Source organism: Sceloporus occidentalis, unplaced genomic scaffold (genome assembly GCF_023333645.1).
Source record: "Sceloporus occidentalis isolate IW3139 unplaced genomic scaffold, rSceOcc1.0.p SCAF_71, whole genome shotgun sequence".
In the NCBI taxonomy this organism is placed as follows: Eukaryota; Metazoa; Chordata; class Lepidosauria; order Squamata; family Phrynosomatidae; genus Sceloporus; species Sceloporus occidentalis.
In genome coordinates, this window is record NW_028317051.1 from 2683338 (window position 1) to 2710705 (window position 27368).

General features: G+C 41.8%; 1 protein-coding gene across 1 annotated transcript in view; it reads right to left on the minus strand.

Moving 5' to 3' along the window:
• Positions 1 to 24369, minus strand: part of LOC149286270 (ubiquitin carboxyl-terminal hydrolase 32-like) — a 90907-nt gene extending 66538 nt beyond the window's left edge. Inside the window, exons 1-3 of the mRNA XM_089494316.1 lie at positions 23887 to 24369; positions 21916 to 22014; positions 21241 to 21484 (exon numbers count right to left, since the gene is read on the minus strand). Of these exons, the coding sequence (XP_089350442.1) occupies positions 21241 to 21484; positions 21916 to 22014; positions 23887 to 24369 (826 nt within the window). The remainder of the gene's footprint in view (positions 1 to 21240; positions 21485 to 21915; positions 22015 to 23886) is intronic.
• Between the last annotated feature and the right edge of the window lie 2999 nt (positions 24370 to 27368).

Genomic DNA, 27368 nt, shown 5'->3' on the forward strand with positions numbered 1-27368 from the left:
GAGTATAAGGCACATAGGGGATATAGGGCATATCTGGGGAGGGCAGAATGGCATATCTGGGGGGTATAAGGCATATCCAGGTAGTGTGGCAAGCCTGGGATCAAATGTGCATAGCTGGGGGGGCAGGTTGGGAAATAAACACAAGAATGTTTTTCTCAGTTTTTTTATTCTGCTATTTGTTTTTACCATCCAGTTTGTTCATTAAATTATTTTAAATAAATGAAAAAAGTAAACATTTTTTTATCCTATTTAGCGAAAAAATAATAAGCCAACTAATCGATTATGAAAAGTTAGTATCGTTAGTTGCAGCCCTAGTGAGCATGGATGTGCATGTGAGAGGTAAAGAGCAACTGGGGAGCTGAGGTAAAGAGCAACTGGGGAGCTGAGGTAAAGAGCAACTGGGGAGCTGAGGTAAAGAGCAACTGGGGAGCTGAGGTAAAGAGCAACTGGGGAGCTGAGGTAAAGAGCAACTGGGGAGCTGAGGTAAAGAGCAACTGGGGAGCTGAGGTAAAGATAACTAAGTGATAACGAGAAAAGGGAGGATCAAGAGAAGACTTAAGACTCTAAGAGGAGACCACTGTGGGTGCAATCTGGGTGCAGTGTAAGTCCTGTGGATGCAGGCTGGGCAAACCATGTAGGTGTAAATCTTGTGGGTGCAATCTGCATGCTGGAGCAAGTGCTTATGTACATATTATATACCGTAGTTAAATTGGATGTCTAAAGAAGATAGACCTGGTTGCATATATGTGCAGTGTGTGCAGTGACCATTCCCAAAGCAGATCCACTTATCAAATATGCTGTAGGCTCAAGCCCCAGATCATTTGGAGATCAAGCAACATCCGTGGTCCTTCCCCTCCTGACTAGGCAGTCAGGTCAGTCCCATTGCTGATCGGTTTAGTAATAAACATAGCAGCATCCCATCAGTACTAGTCTTATAGTTCACAAAAGAGAAGTGCTTAGAAGATTAGGGCATGAGGAGGAAATGTATAAAAAATATTAAATAAAATAAAAAAACTTAAATGCAGCATTTTTCATATCTTAAAATTGCAGTGAACCTTGTAAATAATTACCAATGATTATGCAATAAATCAGACTACTTTAAATAGCTACTTCAACCTTAATTTGTTCCTTACTGCAACAAAAAACATTCTTTTCTAATTTATAACCTGCATAATATCCAAGACACACCTTCCTAGTGTTGAGCAAACATTACAGAACTGTCTAAAGTCAATAGATTGAACGGTCTAAAGTTAATAGATTATTCATACAAAATGGTTGATAATAATGAAATATGGGCACATACGCTTAATATCCCAAGGGCTCAGCTTCCATTATAAACTTTAATGTTATTAATAATGCAGCACAAATTCCAAGGCACTCCGTGGAGTAGATGAATCCACCACCCCACCGGGAAAAAAAACAAACATCAAAAGCAGTTATGAATACGTTCTTGCCATAGTTCTCATGATTTGCATTATTACTTCCCTGTCAACTTATTCCTGCACTATTATTAAATTGCCAATGGTGGTTTGTTAAGGCAGCCTTTGGAATGGTAGGGTGAGGAAAAGTACACAAGATAACATCAAGACAAGAAATTGATTAGATAATCTTGGCTCTGCACTGATTACAAGATAAAAAAAATAATATTCAATCTAGTTTTAATAAAAATATTTACCAATACTTAACACTGTGGCAGTCCCAAGATTATGACTCCTTTCTGAAAGTTCTGGGGGCCCCGTGGTGAATCACATTGCTGCTAGCAATGTGATTTCTTACGAAGCCCTAAAACAGTAGCGTAGCTATACGGGAGGGGGCGAGCAGAGAGGAGGCCTCCCCTGGGCCAAGGCAGCTGAAGATTGTGATCTCCTTAACGGTCGCCCACTGATCAGGGCTGGTTAGGGAGATCACAATCCCCCTCTAACCGGCCCAACATTAGGGAGCGCGCGGTCTGTCACTTCAGAGCTCGGCTTCCATGCTCCCTAATCACTATGCACCAGCAATTGATGCTGAGTGATACGTCATATACCGGTGCTCTGCACCAATAGCTGGCAAATAGTGATTAGGGAGCATCAAAGCAGAGGTCTGAAATGACGGTGTGGCAGGGTAGGCATTTGTGTTTGTAAGCTGGTGTGTGTATATATATATATATATATGTGTGTGTGTGTGTAAAGGCAGGGGTGTGTGAGGGCAGTGTATACGTATACATGTGTGTGTGTGTGTGTGTGTGTGTGTGTCTGTGTATGGACAGGCTTGTGTAAGGGCAGTGTATGTGTATATGTGTGTAAGGGCAGTATATGTGTATATGTGTGTTTATGGGCAGTGTATGTGTAAAGGCAGTGTGTAAGGACAGTGTCAATAAAATAACCTCAGTAAGAAAAAATAGCAGAGGGGGCTAAAGGAGCCAGCTATAGCTCTGCTCACAACAACCAGGCGGCGTAAGAGCCTGTCGCTCTCTCTCTGAACGCATTTGTAAACTATAAAGAAAAGCTTTCAAGAGTTTTCCCCCTCTTTCTCAGGTCTGAAGCAACACTCGCATTTCTTTTAAGTATTATGTTAAAAAGGTATCATTGCATACTGCAATACTCTGGTATTTTAGCATTATATATATATATATATATATATATATATATATATATATATATATATATATATATATATATATATATATATATATATATATATATATTTATGTTTTTCAGTGGCATGCTTTAGTGGAGGAACTTAATTAATGCCCCCCAAGTTTTGACTGTGGTATCTTATGTGCCCCCCTATATGTTGTTCCTAGAGTCGCCACTGCGCTTAAGCACAGGTAAATCAATTAAATAAATTTAAAAAATCACACATTTTGCATTGGGAGCATTAAAAATAGGAATTTATTTAAATGAAAATCAAGTGCCACTCTATTTCTAGAATGAGAATTGTCTGTTGCTGTACAAGGAATTTTAAATTCATTTTTAATTACAACTACAAAAAGGAGATACACACAACTAGAAAGAACAAGAAGGTGGAGGAATCAATGAGTAAAAATTTAAAAACTAATGTGCCAGAGGTATAGAAAAATAAACTAGGACGAATAGTTATGTAACCATATCAAAGTACAGAATAAACTAGATTGCGAAGTCACAGTGTTCAAAGATCTAGGAATGTTAAAACGTATGTAATGTGTACACTTTTACATGAACACATTAAATATGAACTAAATGAGTAAGACCCAGTTATGTTTGTGAAACGGAGTATGTATCCTGCTGCCAGCGTTATTGGTCAGTAACGTCTTTAGCCTCTCATAAATAAAAGGAACTGTAACCGCCTGTCCAGCATTTAGGGGACGTGATATTTACACTGTGCTGGCACACACAGTGCTCACTTGTGACACTTGGTAGAATGTTGCGTAGCATGTCAGATATTGTCAGATTATATCATCCTTCTATGCAAAAGAGGTTCAGAAAATTGGGGTTTAACCGGGTTCCTGTGCAGCCGCGGCGGATAAAGGTAAGCAGCAGTTAGTTTAGTTTAAAAAAAATAAAATATATCTACCACCACTGTATAAGACGCACCGTCTTATACAGTGGTGGTAGATATATTTTATTTTTTTTAAACTAAACTAACTGCTGCTTACCTTTATCCGCCGCGGCTGCACAGGAACCCGGTGGAGTCACGTGAATGCACATCGCATCACATGACTCCGCTCAGTTCCTGTTCCTGTGAAGCCGCGTCAAGCAAGGCAGAGGGGAAACAGCGGCCCCCACGGAAGTCGGCGAGCGGCAGCAGAAGATCTGCAGATCAGGTAAGGTTGGGGAGTAAATGTATGCATGTATGTATGTTAGCATGGATCCGTGTGTAGTGATGTGAAAGTGATGTGCATGTACTGGCTGCCTGAGCATGATAGGAGTGCGATTGCTAACAGTTGCTAGCAGCCAACATCAATCACACTCATATCATGCACAGGCTGCCAGTACAATAACTGTATGTAAATTTTTTTTTATTTTTCACACTCATACAGTGCTCGTACAGTGCTCGGAAAAGTGCATTATCACCTTGACATCTTCACTCTGGCCAGTTTTCTTAGAAATTTGTAATATCTCCCAATCTGAGCATAAGAGTGGGTATTTAAAGATATTTAAAGCACACCAGCCTCCATGTTAAGTGAATATATGAGTTTTATGGTCTAGGCTTGCTTTCAACCACCTACCTTACAGCCACGCTAACGTTGGAGTGTTAATGGGCCATGTTAAAGGGATACTGTGGCCATCATATCTACTTTAATGCATATGATAGCTGAGAAGTCCCTTTAAATTTCTGTGCATCCCCCTTGCAAATGCATGAGGGGTTTCTGCAGAATCCCCCCACATGCATGTCCCCCAGCTATTTTCCATTCAGAAAACATCCCCATGCAAGTGATATGCTTACCACCAGTCAGCTGCAGCGCTGGCTTGGTTCTGTTTAAAGGCAGTGCTTTCCTGACAGTGACTGACTGGTTCAATTCGAACTAAGCAGAATCATGCACCAGGTAAAAAAAATACCGTATTGGCTCGGATATAGGCCGCCCCCGTATATAGGCCGCACCCTAAAAGTTTGGTGCTTTTTTAAAGAAAAAGTTTTTTCTTTAAAAAAGCACCAAAAAAACATGCTGCCACTCTGCCCCCCCCCGAGATATGCTGTCACTGTCCTCCCTCCCCGAGATATGCTACCACTGTCCGTCCCCCCCCCCGAGATATGCTGCCACTGTCCTCCTCCCTCCCCGAGATATGCTGCCACTGTCCTCCTCTGCCCCCCGAGATATGCTGCCACTGTCCTCCTCCCTCCCCGAGATATGCAGCCACTGTCCTCCTCTGCCCCCCGAGATATGCTGCCACTGTCCTCCTCTGCCCCCCGACTTACCGGAGCTGACTCCCGGGTGTCTTGCGAGGCCGGCGGGGGACATCTACGCAATACGCGTATACAACTTCCGGTGCCGGATGTGCCGGCACCGGAAGTTGTATACGCGTATTGCGTAGATGTCCCCCGCCGGCCCCGCAAGACACCCGGGAGTCTGCTCCGGTAAGTCAGGCGGGGGGCCAGAGGTAAAACGCATCGTGCGGTTAGACAACCGCACGATGCGCTTAGACAACCTCCCGTGCCGGCACCCCCCCGTGGGAAGTGCTGGCAGGGGAGGCTGTCTGAGCGTATCGGGGAGTAGGATGCAGGTCCCCTGCACCGCTGCGGGGGATCTGTATCCTAACCCCGCTGCCTGCCCGGCGCGCGGGACTGCATGTCCCGGGCGTCGGGCGCTAGACCCCGAATATAGGCCGCACCCCCACTTTAAAGACTTAAAGTGGGGGAAAAAAGTGCGGCCTATATCCGAGCCAATACGGTAATTTCTTTCCATAGCTAATATATATATATTCTATATATATATACACACACACATACATACACACACACATCATTCATGCATAGCCAATTGTCCAGATTTTAGCAACTATGGCTCGCTGGTCAGCTGTCCTAATGGCAAAATGTGGCACGATCATGTAGTCATACCTGGGAACTTTCTAAATTAACTGTCACTGAAATTCTGTAAATACTAGCCCATTAATGGAGACCCTTGAATGCAGACTGTACATAGTGACTTATCAAATGTGTTAAACAAATGACTTATACCTGTCCTCGCAGAAACCTTGACTAATCATTATTAAAAGATACATTTAATTAAGTAACATGGGTTCAAATAGGCAGATCAATCATGACATACTTGGAACAAAAACACTAATTAGGACTCTCTGATTTCATGAGGTCAATTTAGAGTGAGTCAACTCTGGACTGTGTGACTTTTTCCACTTTACCCTGACATTGGAGCAAAAACCCTGAGACTCCGGCTCAAACTCTGATCCAGTTCCCAGGTTTGCATGTAGTGTGGGTGGAATTTGACCCGATGTTGCAGCTCAGGCCCCTACTCAATGATTGTCACATTCTGTCCTGACACCACGAGACAGGATGTTTGAAACCATTGTATTGCCTTTATACATTTTCAGTACAAACCCCCTTTAAGAGGTTTTTACCATTAAAAAAAAAAACAAAACAAAAAAAAGTTTCCCTCAATTGTTTAAACATGTCAAAAATCCAATGTAGGAAAATATATACTGCTGGAAAGATGCAATGTGCCACAAAGCCATCATATATCAACCTTACTACCAAGGTTTCATACGCATTAGAAGACCAGGCATAGCCGGTCTTAACTTAGTATCTGTTTAGACATTTTATCGTCTTCATTAGCATTAAAAGCATCTGGTTGCAAATTATTCTGCAGGTCAATTAAAAGTGTTATTGTACCGCAGTGCGAGCCTTTGTAGACATTAAGACTTTAGAGGGGGGGAAAAAAAGCCTCTGAAATCAAGAGCCATTTACAGTTCTGGCTAACATAGCTTATAAAATCAGGAGCACTAAAGCGAATAACTAAGTCCACAAAATGAAGATGTTGATGATGGCTTTGTGATATTCGTACCTGGGGACATTGTAAGCGAGCACACCCAGAGAGCTATCATAATGTTAAGCAAGTCAGAGCTCAAGACGATGATGGAATTCCCTATAGTAACTCACAGCCGATTAGTTGAATACATGGGGTTGCCTGCTTTCATTGCCCGGTGTCCTCGAAAACCAGTTTAGGCCTCTGGCACGTTAAGATAGATAAGGAAAGTGAAAACCTGGGTACTTGGCAATTCCTAGTCGTTTGTTGAACCCCATGTGCATGTATGTGCTGTTATTTCTGTAAACTGTTGACACTGCTAATTTTGGAGACTATTCAAAATCTCACTCACTATGTAATGTGATCACAATGAAGAATGGGTTCACGGAAGCTATACTAGCTACATTTAGCAACTCCAGTTAATATTCATCTGCTCTGCTTCACAGTGTCATTCTTAGGCTTGTCGGCAGCATATCAATAATAGAAAATGTAATTCTGTTGATATCCATAATAACTTTAATAGCACAATTATCTAGTGAAGCTACAGCCAACATAAAGACACAATAGCTCTGCGTTGTGCTTTAATGACAGTGACCAGGCCATTACCATCTAACTGTACAACGATAAAAATTAGATTCAGACTCAGCTCCTCTATTTTACTCTATATTGATGGGTCAAGCAAATCAGATTATAGTACAATTATTAGAGCTTTCTGTTTACAAAGATTTGCAGAAAAACGCACAAAGAAGATTCATTTATTTATGGATATTAACACAATAAAACAGAAAAAAAATACTTCACACAGAAATTCACATGTGCCAAAATGCATCCCATGAGTGACAGTTTCCACAAAAAAAAAGAAAAATTAGTAATTCATGTAATCATATATATAGGGTTTTTAGATAAGTGGTTAAAGTCCATAAATATTACATAGATTGCCGTGTGTCCAAATTGTTTGTAGAATGTAGGAGTCATGCAGTACTTTTCAGTAGTAGGTCAGGAATTGAACCTTCTGCACTGGTAACTAGAAGCTTCAGGATTATGAGATAAGAGCATTTCTGGCCAAAGTACCAATGAAATGTGTCAGCCACCCTTGGGACAATCCCAGACTTGTTTATCTGGTTCCCTTTTCATGCTACATATGAGAGCTATGGGGAGTAATGTGCTTGATTTGAATCAGTAGCGTACCTAGCAGGGGGCGGTCCGCACCGGGTGCCACTCATCAGGGGGGTGCCAACTTGCCGGCACCCGGCACCCCTCCAGAGACGGACAGTAATGTCCGCCGCTGGAGGAGCAGGCTCGCAAGGGAGCGGTATCGGAGGTCTTTAACAGACCTCCGGCTCCCTTGAGTGATTTTAAGCCGGGTTCAACCCTTGAACCCGGCTTAAAATCACTCAAGGGAGCCGGAGGTCTGTTAAAGACCTCCGATATCGCTCCCTTGCGATCCGCGCGGCAACAGCTGCTGTGCGCCGGGATTTGTTGTCAAATCCCGGCGCACAACACTGAAGCCGCGCCCACTGAACCGGAAGAAGACAGAAGAACTGAAGAAGAGGAGCGAAGAGGAGGAAAAGAAGCTGTAAGGAGAAAAGAGGAAAGGCAGGAAAGCATTCAGTGAGTGAGAGTGGATTGGTACGTGTGTGGATTGGTACGTGTGTGGATTGGTACGTGTGTGGATTGGTACGTGTGTGGATTGGTTATATGTGCGGATTGGTTATATGTGCGGATTGGTTATATGTGCGGATTGGTTATATGTGCGGATTGGTAAGTGTGTGAGAGTGATGGGTGTTATGCTGTACCATTTCCAATGTATTTTTCATTATATAATTATGCTCTAGTACATCATAACTCCCATCACTCTATACTGTTCCATACAGTGGCAGAGCTGGGAGACAGAGGCCTTGCACCCCCACCGCAGGACTCATGAAAGGTAAGTGATCTTCAAAGGGGGAGAGGGTAGATAGTTAGGAGCGGGTAGATAGGGAGAAGGGAGTGGGACGGGGGGATAGGGGGTAGATAGGGAGAAGGTGTTATGTTGTACCACCGGCAATGTCTGCCTCAGTATATAGTGATAGGTGTTATGCTGTACCACCGTCAATTTCTGCCTCAGTATATAATGATAAAAGCAAGTGTTATGCTGTACCACCTTCAGTGTCTGCGCCGGTATATAACGGTAGAAGCTATGCAGTTTTAAAGTGTGTGTGGGGGGGTTCCACATACAGGATCCGCCCCAGGTGCCAAATACTCTAGGTACGCCCCTGATTTGAATCATAAATGGGGCATGGCTAAAAGCCCCCACTACCCGGATGCTAGTTATTACCTCAACTCTGCATCAATGTGTATAATCCCCATAGAATGTAACAAAGGATCATGAAGGAGATCTACAAACTTCGAACCTTGGTCTAACACAGCCAAGCGGTCTAGAAATACAGTGGACCCAAAACATATATGACAAAGAAGAAGTTTGATACATTCCACTAGGACCAGCACTACATCCACCCCAGGGGGGAGTGGGGCATGGGGCCATTCAAAAATTCTTCAAAAAGAACCTCACTTGCAGAGACAGGAGCACGGTAGGGTTAAGTAACGCAATATTACATGACCCATCGTAAATGCAAGAAAAAAGGCTCTAGGTAAAGTGAGGGAGTTAGGGACTGAGTATGTATGTACCTAACCTATGTATGTTATAGTGAGTGCGTACATGTGTGTGTGTGTGTGTGTGTTTGCATAGGTGTGTATGTGTGTTAACATTGGTGTGTAAGTTTGCGTGCGTGTAAACGTGTGTCAGTAGGCATGCTAGTTAGCAGGGAGTACAAGGAGCTGTTTTTTTCTCCTTGCTGTAAGACTTCAGAAATCTTACTAGGTCTTTCTTACATGCAAAACAGCCCTATATCTATGCAACATATACTTAAATTCCTCCTTGTGTTAACCTCTGCTACTTCTCCTGAAAGGCTAGTCCATGGATTCATCATCTACTCATTAAATAAATAAATAAAAAAAAAGAAAAAACCAGCAAGAATTCAAGACTACACATGGAGAAAGTAAATGTTATCAGACCACAATTATCCACAGGGTCATCATGGAGAGGAGTTTTAAAGCATTCTTAAAGCTGTAAACATGTGTGCTTAGTCGAATTGTATATGCACATGTTGTCTAGCAAGTCATGATTAGTGATTTAACAGCGGCCAATTTGAGATATTGATCTCTAAGCTGTTTCAATTTACAAAAGAATTAGAAAAACAGGTCAACATCTTTCAGGATGTTCAAAAGCTTTTGAGATTATTACGATTGCAAAACCTTAGAAAACATGTTACATTAATACAAACAAAGTGGAGTGGCTCTTTCATAAATATTTCTGGGTAGTGTGAGTGAGTGTGTGTGTGTGTGTGTGTGTGTGTGTGTGTGTGTGTGTGTGTAACCCAAGTCAGCGTGGGAATTGCAATTCACACTGGGCAGGACAAATATTTGACCACGTCCTTCTGTATGCAACATTAAATTTTGTAAGTTGCAAGCGAGGGCATGTGATTGAAAACACTTAGCTGGATCTGTGGGGTGGTGGGGGTAGTCTGTTAGTATGGTGTCCACATACTGAATCCAGTCACTTGGAGATGCCAGCGCACAGGAGTGACCATTTGATGATCTACTGTTATCAGAAAGTTTTTTTCTTTTTTCCACTGGGTTTGAGCAGTGGATTATGGCTGGTGGGGTATAGGTGGAACCTATACTCCCAAGGCTTATATTATTTCTCCCCACATGCTGCAAGAGAAGTGGTACTGTAGACCAGTTGGTTATTCAATCATTCTAGGGAACCCGATTTATTTATTTTCAATAAGAGAGCTCTCCTGTCACTGATTGGCTGCTTCAAACCATGGAGAAGTAGGGGAACCATAACTTCTCCCTAAGGTATTTTAATTTTAGGTTTTATACATTATACAAAGTACTTTAATATGTGTTTTTCTTAGGTGATGTTGTCAGGAGCATTGGTATTTTTCAATGAATATTTTTCCAATAAAAACAATCACCTTTTTTGTTGTGATAATTGATAGCGCTATTTTTGTTTTACTAGCGCCCTCTTCTTTCGTCTCACTGATATAATCTACTTGTATTCGGAATGGCTGCTGTGGGTGTTTACTTATATAGGACAAATGTAAATATGATGAATTTTTAGTTTAGTAGTATTAGATAAATAGAAAGGGGTAGTTTTGGAAGTAAGGTACTGAAATGTAAAAATTAATTTATCACTAATAGAAGACCATTCCACATGCCAAGCAAAAGCAAGTTTCACTGGAAAGTAATAGATATACTTCCTTCTCCCCAGCTTTGTATTCTAAAGGCATATTGTTTTACTATGCATGTTCTCAGTAACAATAATTCTGATAAAGGCCACTAAAGAACAATCAATATAACCGGACAAAGAATGTCCTACCTAGATTCACCACAATTAACTTTAGTACAGAAATACAACAAGATAACAAGGAAGTATAAAGGTTTAGTTCTCCAACCAGGGACAATATCGGTCTGCTTTAGTGGTTTGACAAACGGCATTAAGCATAACAATTTTAGCATACAAGACATAGCAACGGGTACATTGAAAGAGCCTCTGGTTTGTGCGTGCTCTAAAATTAATATAAGATATGCAGAGCCATTGTGGATGATCATACTGTATATGGGCCACATGACAAATCAAACAAAAACTTATTTTATAAACAATATGACAAACCCCAAACTCTATAGGAATTATATATATATAAAAGATGATTATGCACAAGGAAAAAACACTTGTGCACTTGAAACTAATTGTATAAAGTCCAGATAATTATTACATCTTATACAACTACTATGCCTCCCAATTCCATTAGGCGTGCTGGCATCTTCTCATCGTCTCCTATACAACCTGTCCACCCCATTAAATTTATGGATTAGGTCAGATCAACCAGGAGGGCTGTGCAGGACCAGAGCCAGCCTGGTCAACATTCATAACACAGATACATCAATTGGTAGTTATTTTAGAACTAGGGCTGCATATATGCAAATGACAATGAAGGCCATGGGAAAACAATGCAATACAACCGGTGGCCCTGCCTGCTTTGAGAGCCATGGAGAACTAGAAAATAGACTAGCAAGGTTTATAGGTAAAACAGCATTTCTTTACCTAAAACAGGCACAGGTGTCACTTACAGTTATTCCTCCTTTTTGGTCGAGTCTTAAAGCCTTAAAAGGTGGCAATAAATTAAGGACCGTAAGGAAGATATCCGTTCCCCTGCAACACACACCCTTCAAAGAACCAGCTAGAGAATAAAATTGCTGAGGTGCATGAAAATACCTTCAAAATGGTAATAAAATATTTGATTATCTAATTGTGACTGTTCAGCACCAAACCAAAGAAAGTAAATGAGGAACAATCAGACAATGAATTTCCAACCCCCACCCTACATACACACTGAATCTTATACATCCAGGTGGAAGTCACTTACAATCACATAACACAAATTATTACACACACCTTATTGCCAGGTGCAAATCACTGGCCATCGTGTCATGTAAGAGCTTTCTAGCCAATATGGTCCTCCTACTCTCTTCTGTACCACTGGCTGCCTCGTTCACCACTACTACCTTTGTTGCTTCTCCTGTAGGTCTCCTCTTCTAGAGTAATGGTTCCCAAAGCAGGCCTCATGAGACACCAACTGTCCTGGTTTTATGAATCTGCATACTGGACTAGGATGTTGCAATTACCAAACCCTGCCCCGTTAGTGTGTCTTGAAGACAGAGCTGGGAAACAACGCTCTAGAGCAGTGGTCCCCAACAGAGTCTTCAAGGCACACTGACAGGACAGGGTATCTTCTGAATAGCTAGGTTAGTGCCTAGGATAGGGAATCGGCTAGAGCAGCACATACTGTCTGTATATGCAAGTTTCTCACACCACATGCACTAATCTTAGTAAATCACCTTGTAACTCTCTATAAAATGTATGTAAACTTCATAAATATATGTCCAAGTTCGGTCAATCCGATCCCCACATCTGATCATTGAGTACCTGTATTTGAGATGACTCTAAATAGCCTGCGGTTCTTTTTATGTCTCCCCACTATATTATTGGGACATTTTCACTTTCCAAAAAGCATCGCTTTTGACAGTTTTCTCACGACGAAATGTATTCGTTGACTTTTTTTCACCCACAGCTTGTAGCTATAATACTGACGAGCAAATCATCAAGCAATACATTGATGCAGCACTTCTCACTGATTATTTCTCACTAATCCCTAAGAGAACTAAGAAAAAAAGTTTTGCACTTTTTAGAATGCTGTAAGATTGAACAGACCGTAACTTACAAGTGCTTTTTACATTTTTTTTTCATTTAATTAGAAAATATTTATGCATTCTTTCCAATATAAAGGCACATTACCAATCATCATTTAATAAGCGTTCGGAGCGTAAGACTCACACTGTGTTTCTAATGTATTTTAAGTAGGATTTACAGACATTTATATACCAGACTTCTTATGAATACAGATACATAAAGTCTCACAGCAGTTGTTGGTTGAGAGCCAGGATATTATTTTTTTGTACAATTTGTGTCGACTTATGTTGCTGATTTAAAATAACAAATCAAGTTTTCAAAGGGAATTGAACACTTGTGTAGCCTAATTACTAAAATGTGCAAATTCTTGATAAGAATGAAAATAGGTCCCCGTGAAATCACATAGCACCTGGATGGAACTTGATTAGTGGAGTTTGGTTAACCCTCTGAGTGCCAATGGTCAGGACACATTTTCCCCCGTGGGAAGCTTGCCAGTTCTATGTAGTTTTTCTACAATTGCATAATTTTACACCAGAGAAAGCCTTTTATAAGGTTGTCATTTAACTTAGGGAACCTATTTATTCTATTTAGGACAAGTTACGCTATTGACAGATACCTAGTTTAGGGAAATAATGCATCAAACCCCATGATATACTGTCCAGAAGTCCAAAATGGACACAAATTGAAAATTCCTCCTAACTGAAAGGTAAGGAAAAGGAAATTTGTTGTCTGAAAATGAATGCATCAGAAAACTAAATGAACAATTCATCCGAATTGATTTCCTTGCTGTGCCTACTTGACAATGTCCCTTATAGAAGATAGAAGATAAATTAAGATGTTTAAATTTGGATGCTTAAACTGTTGAGTGCGTAAGATAATAATCGATAATCAAAATAGCTGTCAACGATTTTCATTATCGATTCATTGGTCTGGGTAGAAGTCGCAGTATTGTTTTAAAGCTTGACTTTAGACTTCTACCCTCCAGTCTGATCTGGTCCTCAGTCCCCATCATTAACTCCCCAGGTCCCCTCATTAACCCCTTCCCACCCTCAGGTCTGCAAATAAAATAAACTCCCTGTCCTCCCTCCCAGACTCCAGTCTGATCCAGTCTCCAGTTTCTCCCACATCCCATTATTAATAGCCCTCCCGCCCTTCAGTCTGATCTGGTCGCCAGTCTCTCTCTCATGCCATCTTCTCCCCTCATTAGCCCCCTCCCACCCTCCAGTATGCAAATTAAATAAACTCCCTCTCACCCTTGTTTGATCTGGTCCCCAGTTCCCATCATTAACTTCCCAAGTCCCCATTAAATTCTTTTAAATAAGCCAAAAAAATGGCATATTGTTTAATCCAATAATAATAATACAAATAATAATCATAATAATAATAATCGGCCAACTAATCGATTATGAAATTAACCGTTAGTTGCAGCCCTAGCTTAGTGACAGAAGACAGACGCTTGTAGTTAATGCATAATATTCACAGAGAGCTCTTGTTACTAGCAATGACCTACAAAAGGTTTCACAGGTAAGGTATGTCTTTCCACAACAAGGTAAACATTTCTGGTGGAATAAGCCAAATTATCTGGGGTACATCATTCAGAGCGTGGCATGTGCAGCTCAATGCTTACATATATAAAACAACACACTTGTGTGTTTATCCATACTAGGGGTACTTTGCTGTGCTGTGGCATATTCTGGCCACAGCAGAAGATCCAGGGGTGAAGGCAGTTCAGCTGCCACCCAACCTAGGGCAGATCCCCCTGTTGGGCACAGTCTCCATAGCATCCTGTTCCCAAACATAAAACACCCTTAATAACGAAATATCACAGTGCCTAAGAGGCTTAGATTGTAAGGTCACAAGAGCAAGACCCCCTGCTTCTTCTGTACCAGAATGTTATAATCTGTGTTTGGAGACGCTATACAATGCTCTATAAATAAAAGGTGATATAGTATAATGGAGTAATTATTTCTAGGGACTAGGCGGGCAATGTATCCAAACAATGATAGCAAGGTTTTGTGATATAGAAAAATATATAAACATAAGTCAATAAATACTCACACACCAACACCAAACAGCAAAAAATAAACCCCAAATGGTTACAATAATTCACAGAGAGGATTCTCCAGATGTAAGTTATACGGTAATTATGCTGCTAGTCTCTGGGTTGGAGTGATTTTACACTAAAATGAATCAAATATACAAAAAGCAATAGAGTGCTATAATAGATGATGTGTCTAGTGTGTTCAGACTATTCAATTTACATTTTCAGACTGAAATACATTTCACAAACATGGATAAAATGGAGGTTAAACTAAAAAAAATGCATCTGCGCAGATTAGAAAAATCAATGACTTCTTCAATTATAATAGTACATCTAAAAACTTTACAGTCTTAATCGCAAAGAAATAACTTTAAGTGAGGGTAAACCTTAAGCACTGTAATACTGCAAGCATATGTGTACATAACATTAGCATTGTGTATCACTCAGCATTATGCTAAGTATTGTTCTAGAAACTCATCCAACCCAGTTACCTTTTCAAGGTAAAAGACATCATTAACCTGCATTACACAGAAGAGAGACAATAGTGACTACATTGGTCATTTTTTTCCATGGTATATTATTTTCATGTTCCCAACAAGAAGAAAAAAAAGAATGGTGTTGCCACACCACCAAGTTTTTTTGTATGAATTCATCTTACAAATATGTATATTAAAACATGTGTACTTGTTGTGGGCCAAAGTCTGCAGGAGGACCATGGTGGTCAGTGCAAGGGAGGTAGTAGGACTACTCACTCTTCAGCTCAACTAAAGAATAAAGCACTAACTCCTTGGCTCAATTATGAATTCTCAAAACCTAAAGATCCCAGGTAAGACTAGGAATTGATATTTTTTTTTTCTGTTGCCCTAATGTCGTCTCTGTGCTAAGCAATGCTTCGTTACCTACGAACTCAGATGTGGAAACACTGCCACTGTGCCTAATGGGAACTGTACTAACAGAAAAATAAACATTTGGTAGTAGTTTCCCTTTATGTAACTTGCTTAACCCCTTGATGACAATTGCCGGTCCGGGCACGTCACGGAAATTCATGTCGATAACGACAAATGACGTGCCAGGACCGGCACGTCATTAAACGGGTGCAGAAAGCGATCTATTTTCGCTTTCTGCACCGAAACGGCGTTGCTGTAATGCCTCGACCTCGAGGCATTCAGCAACGCCATTATCGGCACAAAGGGGCCATCTCTGGCCCCTCCCCGGGGCGTCAACATCCGCCATACTTTGTATGGCGGCGGACGCCCGTTTTAAAAGCGTTTAGGAGGCGATCAACGATCGCCTCCTAAACTTAAATGGTGTCGCTGGAATGCCTCGATCAGGAGGCATCCAGCGACACCAAACACTTACCTTTGGATGGGCTGTGACCGCTCCGGAGAGCGGTCACAGCCGCAGCTGCTGGTGATCTTCGCCATCTGCAAGATGGCGGCGGTCCGGGAAAATTCAATAAAGAAACAATAAAGTCTAAAAAGTTCGCTAGACGGTCTCCAGACCCTCTAGAGAACTCTGGCTCCACTTGCAGGTTGAATATACCATTCAACCATGCAAGTCAATGGAGCTCAGCTTTCTAATCACAGTGTGATTAGAAAAAATAAATTAAAAATAAAATAAAATTAATAATAATTAGAAAAAAAATAGTAAAAAAACAGTAAAATGTAAAAATAATTTCCCACTGATGTCACTATCAGGGGAACCTTCAAGTTGAAAAAAAATGTTAACAAAATAAAAAAAAAAGGCAAAAAAAAATATATATATATAAAAAATATATTTTTGTGAGCAAGTCCTAAAATTAGCATATTAGCTTAAAACAATTCTCGCATGGAAAGAGTTAAAATACTGGCATATTAAATGCCCATGGGGTGTCTACTTTTAAAAAATGTATAATTTGATGGGGTAAATTGAATTGGCCGGGTTCAACAAGGTCCCAATTAACACGGGGGGAAGGATGGCCACACATCTAATTTCCAATTAGAAAAATGCACACGTACCAAATGTGGCCTTTTAGTTCCCCCCAAAAATGACAAACCCATGCATGTGGGGTATCACTGTACTCAGGAGATGTTGCTGAACACATATTGGGGTGTCGTGTGACAGCGGCATATACCAGGAGCTGTAAATTCATACATAAAGTAGGTGTGTGTGGGAAAAATACACACACAAAAATACTACTGCAAACTTAAAAAAAATGCTGGTGGTAAAATGTGTGCATGCAAAGAGTTAAAATACCAGCATTTAAAATACCCTGGGGTGTCTAGTTTTCAAAAATATATGGTTTTGTTGGGCATACTGAAATGGCCCGGCTCAAAGATGTACCAAATAGGGCACGGGCAGTGGATCCCCAAATGCCAAGGTTCAACATTGAAAAATGTGCATGCCCCAAATGTGGCTCTTTTGCCCCCGAACAGCCAGGCAAAATCATTCATGTGGGGTATCACTGCGCTCAGGAGATGTTGCTGAACACATATTGGGGTGTTTTGTGATAGTGACATATACGAGAACTTTTTAATTCATACCTGAAGTAAAATGTGTGTGACAAAACAAATGGAAAAAAATGACTATCACAAAGTTTGACAAAGACTGGTGGTAGATATGGTGCATGGAAAGAGTTAAAATACTAGCATTTGAAATACCCTGGGGTGTCTAGTTTTCAAAAATATATAGCTTTATTGGGCACACTGAAATGGCCCGGCTCAAAGATGTACCAAATAGGGCATGGGCAGTGGATCCCCCAATACGCCAAAGTGCAACATTGAAAAATGTGCATGCCCCAAATGTGGCCCTTTTGCCCCCAAACAGCCAGGCAAAATCATTCATGTGAGGTATCGCTGTACTCAGGAGATGTTGCTAAACACATATTGAGGTGTTTTTGATAGTGACATATACCAGAACCTGTTTATTTATACCTAAAGTAAAATGTGTGTGAAAAAACAAATGCAAAAAAATTACTACCATAAAGTTTGACAAAGGCTGATGGTAGAATAAGTGCTTGGAAAGGGTTAAAATACCAGCATTTGGAATACCCTGGGCTGTCTAGTTTTCAAAAATATATGACTTGATGGGGTAAATTGCATTGGCCGGCTTCAAAGATACCCGAAATGGCACATGGGGGGAAGAATTACCAGATTTGGAAAAAATGGCTTTGAAATAGCAAAACGGTACCTGTACTTACTGCTCCATAACGTGCAGAAAAAATCAAAAAAACATAAAAACATTGGGTATTTCTAAACTCAGGACAAATAGTAGAATCTATTTAGCAGGTTTTTTTATTACCTTTTATAGATGAGTAAAAGATTTTTCAACTAAAAGTTAGAAACAGTCATTTTTTTCTAAATTTTTCACCATATTTTATACTTTTTTTTAATAGTAAATAATACGATACAATCAAAACAATGTCATCTAAAGAAAGCCCTTCTTGTCCTGAAAAAAACAATATCTAATGTGTGTGGGTTCAGTAAACGGGAAAGAAGAAAATTACAGCTAAACACGAGCAGCGCAGAAATGTTAAAACGGCCATTGTCACGAAGGGTACAAAAAGTAAAATCAGCCTTTGTCACGAAGGGGTTAAACAGTCAGTTTGTCTCTTCAGTACTTTCTAGGAAAAAGCAACAAAAGACAAAGTTAGCCTTTAAACTTGTTAGCGTACAACCAAAGATGAAAAGTTAAATGGAGATATGCTTAAGCTATCTTGGCCCTTGGAAAATAAAAGGTGCACATCTAAGTAAACTGTGGATGAACAGAGTAATTTGCTATTTTATAGTAAATGTAAATTACACACAGTTTTTAGCCCTATAATTTGTAATTACAAAACTACTTTTGGAAACCAATAGCTGTGTTGTTTATTAGCATTGATTTCTTAGCAAAGCATTTCAGCCCAGCCAAGCAAAAATAATTTACTAGCCAGTCAAGAAATGGTAATGACTCCAAAACACCTTTTATATGGTCATTAATGGAATATCAGTAAAGAGATACACTATGCGGAAACACAGCTTTACACAATCTGTATGAAATCTTACTGATCTATGGATGATTTTGCATAAGGATATATTTCCACCCCCTACAGTTTACAACAGAAAGCTTTTTGTATCAATGTAATAATCACATCTGTAGGCCAAGGATTTAAGAACCCCTTGAATGCTTCTTACAGTTAATAGACATGCAAGATGAAAGCCAAGTTGAAATAAAAAGAATCAATGATGGTTGGGTCTGAAAACCAACGCTTGGACGATGGGAGCATACAAATGAGCTGAATTCTACTGAACACTTTAGAGGTAAAGCTTTTTTTTCAGCAGCTAATAGCCACTCCCTCTGTTATGCGATAGTACTTATCAGACATGTGCATTCAGATTTATATGAATTTTAAATTACATTTGCCAATTTTGTAAATTTTTACGACTGTCCAAAAATGGGGAGAACCCTCAATGAAACAAACACATGAATGGCATTACACCAATCTGGGAAAAGGGTGTGCATCGTGGCTCCACCCTGTCGCACCAAGCCAGAATAATGCAGACAGATCTGCGGAGAAACAGAAGCAGTTTCTGTGCACCTCATCTTCTCTGTGGATCAATATTCCGGCCTCTTGGAGTACTTCTGCAAAAGTATGGTTTGCCCCACGGGGGCCTCTCCCCTATTCTTCCAATTGGGGGAGAGAGTATGCATGAAGGGTCCGGCCTTTTTGCATAAGCCCTGCCTGGATAACGCATCGGCTAAAGGGGAGAAGAAAGTATACAGAAGTGAAGAACAAAAAGAGGGAAGACAAGTAGCGGAGCTGCAGAAAAGGAGACAGGGACGCCAAACCAAATGGCGGAGAAGGTAGGGAGACATTAAGAGACAGTGTGAGAGATTGTGAGAGAGTAAGAAAGAGCGTAAGAGAGTGAGTGAGAGTCAAAGAATTTCATTTCTGAATGGAAAAAGAATATTGTTAGAACCAGAAGAGCAAAAAGCAAAATGAGTTGTCCATTTGCTTAAGTCTAATACTTAACCCTGCAAGCTGTATTTGCTTTCCAAAAAAGCAAGTAAAATAAAGGGAAAGGGAAAGTACAAGATATCACAATACAATGCAAAGCCACAAAGCATGGTCAGGAAATACCTGTATTTGAGTGTAACGTAAAAAAAAAAAAAATATATATATATATATATATATATATATATATATATATATATATATAATCAGGGCCCGACAAATCCCAGACGCCAGGTCGCCATGGCGACAGAGAATTTTGTCCTGGCGCCTAGGTGTTTGTCAGCCTGTTACAGCCACAAAAAATTGCCACGCGGGGGCGCTGCTGCTGTCTGCCCAGGAGTCTGCGCAGACAGCACAGCCACTCAGAGCCCACCCCGAGCCTGAGATCACTCCCACGGAGTGATCCTGTAGGCTGAAAACGCAGTTGCAGGAAAACCAGCAATCGCGTTTTCAGCTGCCACAGGCAGCTTCAGGGAAGGTGGCTGACACAACATCCCCCTGCTGCCTGATCGCTCCATGCCGCGATCGCGGCATTTTAGGGGTTAATTCCCATTTTGTACGAGGCTCTGCTGCTGGTGGTCTGCCTGGCAGACCAGCAACAGCAAAAACGAGCCCCCACAAGCCCTGTGATGACTCCTGTAGGCATGGAAGCCTACAGCAGTCATCAGAGACTCCACCCGGCAATGGCTGGTCTATAGACCAGCTATTGCGTCCCAGCTGCCAGAGGCAGCTTCAGGGACAGGGGGAAAGGGTTCTTCGGTCTCCACATGAGTGTTGACACCAGCCCCAACCCTCCCCCTGCTGCCTGATCGCTTCATGAGAGTGACAGTGCAGCGTTAACCACTTCAATGCCACAATTGTGTATGACACACACAGCCATGACACAGCAGCTTGGGGCGGCGCGAACCTCTCCAGCCAGGGGTCCCACGTGAGGTTGAAGAGGTGTGACGTTCCATGCAGATATGCTGTAATTTTTTCCAACTTGAGGACGTCCCAAATTTTTGCTTCAATAAAAAGGGATGGCGGGGGCGTCTGACTTCCAAATCTTGGCGATAGCCAGACGGACTGCAGTGCAAATACGAAAGATTAAACGGTGAGCCGGTTTGGCCAGCGTGTCAAGCGGATAGTTTTGGCAGAGGAGGGCTGTCCAAGGGTCAGGATTCAGGCGTACACCTAGAGCTGCACTCAAGCTGTCGAAGAAGAAGGACCAAAGAGACGCAACCTGGGGGCAGGTCCACCATGTGTGCAAAAAGGTCCCCTCCTCATCGCAACCTCGGAAGCAGAGAAGTGAGAGTGCAGGAAACATTCGATGGAGTCTGGATGGTGTAACATGCCAGCGTGAGAGGACTTTATAGCAGTTCTCCTGAACCAGAGTGCACGCAGTAACCTTCCAGACATTAACGTAGATCTCCCCCCATTCCTCGAACTCAAGTGATTGGCCCAGGTCCGCCTCCCAGCGCTGTTCAACAGAGGTGAGGACGGGAACTTGATACCCAACATGTGGTTGTAAAGATGAGAAATCGCACCACGCGGTTTGTGTGAGAGCCGGGCGGCTTGTTCATAAAACGTGGGAACGTAGTCTGGGTGACGCTGCAGAAAAAGGCGGACAAAATGTGAGAGCTGATGAAACCGAAAAATTTCCGTGGCCGGAAGTTCATAGCGAGAAATGAGGTGTTGGTACGAGCAGGGTTTATTGTTCAGGAGCAAATCACCCACCGTGACTACACCTTTCGTGATCTACCAATGGAAAGGGCGGAGATGACACCCAGCGGGAAAGTCTAGATTCTGAAAAAGCCGCGTCAATCGGGAACCTTGGCTGGTAAGTCGAAGTGTACACTGCAGGCGGTACCACAGGAGGAGAGAGTGCGACAGGGTTGGACTGGCAGAGATCAGCGACTTGTCGAGAGACGAATGCCACATAAGCCAACCCAGACGAGCTCTGGAGCAGAGATCCGATTCCAGTTGGACCCAGCGGGGGGGGGGGGGGGGGGAGTGGGTCACTGAGAGAGACAGCAGCATCGCCAATTGTGCAGCAACGTAGTAGTCATAGAGCAAAGGGGCAGACAGCCCGCCAGCAGACTTCGGCTTGTAGAGAGTGGGTTTAGCGAGTCGGCTCCTGCGGCCCTGCCAGACAAACTGTTCAATCGCAGTAGCAGTGTCATCTTTACCGCGTAAATCCGTCCCATGAAAGACAGGGCATAGGACGACCATGTCGCTAGATCACGCCTCAGGCGCAAGATGAGAGGTGGGTAGTTGACCTCATACATCTGTGAATGGGAAGGGGTAATATGTATGCCGAGAGAGCGGATTGAAGTCCGCTGCCATTTGAAATCAAAGTTAAGGGATAAGAGCTTCACTGTAGGGGCGGGAAGGGTAATATTCAAAGCCTCACATTTATCTGAATTTATTTTATAATATACCGAACCTCTCTAACAGTCGGGCAGTTGGGAAGTAGGGAAGTTGGGCAGGGAAGTAAGGGGAGACGTCAAGGATAGCAAGACGTCATCCGCAAACAATTTAAGTTTATAAACATTGCGGCCCACCGAAAGACCCCTTATATCCGGATGCAGGTGAACAGCTTGGACTAAAGGCTCTATGGCCAAAGCAAATAAAAGGGGCAACAAAGGGCATCCCTGGCGTGTCCCGCCCAGAATCGAGAAGGGCCTGGACCGGAAGGTACCAATGTCGACAACAGCAGATGGGTGGGAGTAGAGGGCCTGTACGCCCTGCAGAAAGGCACCAGCGAAGCTGAAGGCACGCATAGTAGACCACAGATAACCCCAGTCCACTCGGTCGAAGGCCTTCTCGGCGTCTAGGGACAAGAGCATTAGCGGGGTCCCAGTCCTACGACTCGAGTGGAGCAAATTCAACGTCCTACGGATATTATCAGGGGCCTCCCTACCAGGGATGAAGCCCACTTGGTCGGGATGAACCAGGCTAGGGAGAAGGACATTCAATCGAAGGGCAAGAATTTTAGCAGAGTTTTAGATCTACAATAAGGGAGATCGGCCTATAGCGCGTACAGAGAGAAGGGTCTTTCCCTTCCTTAGGGATCATCACAATCTTGGCCCTCTGCATGTCCGGAGATGGTCGCCCCGCACCCGTGAGGAAAGAATTAAACAAGGACGTCAGGTAAGGGAGGAGAGACGCAGCAAAGGATTTGTAGCATTTGGCCGTCAAGCCATCAGGACCTGGGGCTTTCGAATTTTTAAACAGCTTCAGAGCCGCCGAGACCTCATCCAAGGTAATGGGCGCGTTAAGGCTTTCAAGCTTTGCAGCGGAAATGGAGGGGAGCTGACAGGCCGCAAGAAATTGTTGAGTATCTGAGGAGAGAGACGGGGAACCAGAGGTTTTCTTGCCTTCATAGGAGGTAGGAATAATATTCAGCAAACCGGTCAGCTATGACTTCTGGATCGGATGTCAGGGAGCCCGCCCTGGTCTTGATGGCCCTCACAGTCCTGGAGCAGGTAAGATCTCGGAGCAGACGCGCCATCATAGTATCCGGCTTGTTTGCTTTTTCGAAAAATTTCTGCCGAGTCCAGAGGATCGCTCTAATGGAGTCAGTGGATAACAACATGTTCAATTATCCCCGAGTCGCAACAATATCGCGGCGGAGACCCCGATCACCAGAGCGTTTATGGTCTGTTTGTAGTTTGGCCAGTTTATCCTGGAGAGTTGTAATCTGTGATAGGTGGTGTTTCCGCTTGGCGGAGGCGATCGCTATGAATTGGCCCCGAAGGACCGCTTTGTGTGCGTCCCAGGGAGACATCAGGGGTCAGGTTCTCCAGAAAGTAATCGGAAAGAGATTGTGTGATAGACCCTCGAATCTCCGGGTCAAGGAGCAGAGCATCGTTCAAACGCCAAAGAGGTCGCAGGTTGTGGGGTTGAAAGGCCGACAGAGTGATGTCTATCATGGCATGGTCAGACCAGGAGATCTCGTGAATAGAGGAGCTTAGGAGCGACGGGAGCAAGCGTTGGTTAAGGAAAAAATAATCGAGCCTCGAGTACATTGCATGTGGATGAGAATAAAAAGAATAGTCCCTGTCCGATGGGTGAAGAAGGCGCTAGGCATCAAAAAGTCCCATTGATTTGACAAAGTGTTGTAGAGGTTTAAAAAGATTTCTCGGGCAAGTACGTACCACCGACAGGGTACGGTCTAAATACGGATCCATCACCGAGTTGCAGTCCCCAACGATGATAAGGCCCCCCGGGGATGCCGTGAGGAGTGATCGAGCTAATTCATCGAAAAACGCCGGAGTTGGCGGGGTTGGAGCGTACACATTCACAATCGTGACCGGCTGGTCATGAATCAAACCAACCAGGCGGAGGAAGCAGCCTTCAGAATCCGAGAAGGAATGAAGAGCTCGGAAGTGCAGACGCCTAAGTATTAGGATGGACACACCATTGTGCTTGTCAGGCGCAGCAGAATGGAAATGCAAAGGAAACCGTGGATCCCAATACTTGGGAACGTTTGTTTTACGAAAATGAGTCTCTTGACGAAGGACAATATCGGCTTTGGATCTAAGATAATGTCGAAGCGCCAACCTACGTTTCTGCGGAGACAGCAGGCCCTTGACATTGTGGGAAACGATCTTCAGTGCAGGAGAGGCCGGAGTCGCCATAGGAACAGAAAATAAAACAAATCAAGGAGAGGGGACAAAATAAAATGGAATGGGAAGAGAGGGAGAAAAAGGAGAAGTAGTAAAGACGGAGCAGGAAGAGAGAGAAAGAGAGGACACTGATGGGACAGACCACCAGGAGAGAGAAAAAACAACAGATATGCAATAGACGGGAACAACCACGGCTACAATAGAACACCCCAGGGGTACTAGGTGGAGAGACGGAACCATATTGAGCAGGAAAAATACAACCTACAAATCCCCCCTGAACTGGGGCAAAAACATAGGACCGTGACAGACGGCCCAGAGGACAAAGGGGAAGGCGCCCCAGGAAGGGTGGCTTAAGAGTAATGTGGGCATACCAAGGTGCAGGACCCCAATTGAAATGTGAGGCAGAGCGCCAGGAGAGAGGAAAAGAAAAATAAATAAATAAATAAAGGGGGGGGGGTCGGGGGGTCCGAAACGCATGTGTAGGAGTATCGGGCAAGATGACCAACCTGTATGAAGGCATAGCCCATGAAAGTGTACGTGAGGGAAATACCATGTAGGCAAAGATCACGTGTGCAAAGCGGCCAGCCCATCATGGAGAAAGTGACCACCACTGCCCCATATAGGGGAGGCAGGCGCAGCATTAGTAGCTCAAGAGTCCCGCCAACTGTTTTAAAAAAAATCCTGGCTCCTAACTTTTTTAGCTGGCATCTAGATTCACAACAAATTTGTCAAGCCCTGAGATTTATATATATATATATATATATATTATATATATATATATATGCCACAAAGCATGGTCAGGAAATACCTGTATTTGAGTAAGTGTAACTAAAATATATATATATACACACACATATATATATATATATATATATATACACACATATACACATATATATATATATATATATATATATATATACACACATATACACACACATATATACACTTATTAATTTTTTTCTTCTATGAAAATGTACAAATCTTATCTTACCATAATTACCATTCAATTGTACTGAAATAAAGTATAGAGCCCAGAGCCTGCTTGACAATGCCTTGACAGGTTCTCCTACATGTCCACACAACTACTTCTTCATAATGGTTCCCATGCTGTAGATCAATGAACACACAAGATTTAAATGCCCATGCCATGTTATGGGAAAACCAGCTAGGCTTGAGCACTACATATTTTAAGATGAGTGGCACAAGGATTAAAAAAAAAAAAATTGAATGTTGTAGGATGGTTTACAATAATGTAGACAGGATTGACTAGACATACACTATTTTTGCAGGTATTACACTGTAAGCCCTGTGAGGGAATGAAGGAGAGACAGTGTTAATCTTTTATCCCTTTGCTCTGGGGTGATATTTAGCAGGTTGTACTTGGATGAAAAAGATGCCTTATTGCACATTAGATTGCTTTTTGGATATTATTATTACTGAGGGTTTTCCTCAGTAATAGTGATTTTCTCACTAATACTACCACTATTATTTGGAGATAGATTATGTGTGTATCTATATATTCTTAATTTGTTCCCTTTACTTATTTATCACATTTATAATTAATGAAGTTGACATTTCATGATTCACCCAACACAATTAATTGAATTTGCATACGCATATAAAGAACTTAAAATTCAGATTGATATGGGTGATCTATATTAATGTTCTAATGAAATGTCTATGTGATTACCTCAAATTTCGAATTAATACAGCATCACACATATATATATCTGCTGATTTTATTGCCATTTTCAGTTACTCTTTATTTTTCTATTTTCAGCACACTCCCTTTTCGATTCTTCTCTTATGTTGATCTTCAGACCAATTTAGGCTTAGGTCTGGGGTTGTTGCACCATTTCCCTAGCGTGCAGTCTAAATACTATATTTTAACATTCTTTACCACAAGGTTGTATAAGTAGTCAAGGTTGCACAACATTTTTTTAAATGTATCAGTATTTAATATTTTTTTATAAGCAGATCACCAAGATTAAGACTCATATGTAGAATAATTGCATAAGATATCAATAAGATATACATGCAGATTGACTTGAAATAACCTTGGAAATCATTATTGAAGTTGTATAAATATAAGCAACATTAAGTAAATCTACTGTAGTCACAAAACTTACATATCTCAGGTACGTAAGCATTACAAGCAATACAGAGTGCTAAGAACTGTAGGATAAAGGGATTAGTAGTAAATAAATGGAAGGTGTTATCAAAAATCTTCAAAAGCCTAGGATATAATCAGCTGCTGGTATTATTTAAATAACGATTTCAATCATTTAAGGTGATTGTGTCTCCTTTAAATGGTCTCCAACAGATTTACCAAATGTAAATGGTCATTCCTTTAAACACAACCAAAGTAAATAAATAAAAAAAATCTAAAGTTTGTACTTTTTGTTCCAATGTGTAGTTGGTTTGATTAATAAAAATGGTGTTACCTTATGAATGCTAACATTTGTGTCAAGAAGTGGCACCAGTAGCATTACAATTATTTTGCCTTTTCTGACCAATCCCTCATCTCCAACTCATACACAGACAGCAGTAGGAGAGAAATTACTTAATAGGGAGGAATTATCCAATTCCTGAGAACGGAACAAGGTAATATGGCCATTTCCATACTTTACACATAAAATAAAGTTTTGATACATATATATTGCTTAATATTGAAACTTTAAACCCATTACGTAAATGTATCCAGTGTACTACAAAATATATTTGGGAAAAGTGACTTCTCGTACACTGTCAATAAGGATGTGGTTGATTCTGTAACAAGGTCAAGCTTTTTGTTGATGGTGACAGTGACAAAAATGGGTTTTAACAACCTACAATTAGGTAAGCCAGTTTGCAGTACCCAAATACACTGTGTTACACTGGCCTTGTGTAATTAACAATGGTAACTTTAAACTACCACTAGCCGGTCACAGCTTGTAAAGCTTCTCGAATACCAAACTAAATCGAGTCACACAATTGCTCAGTCTGGATGAGTAGGGTGTAGCAAGATT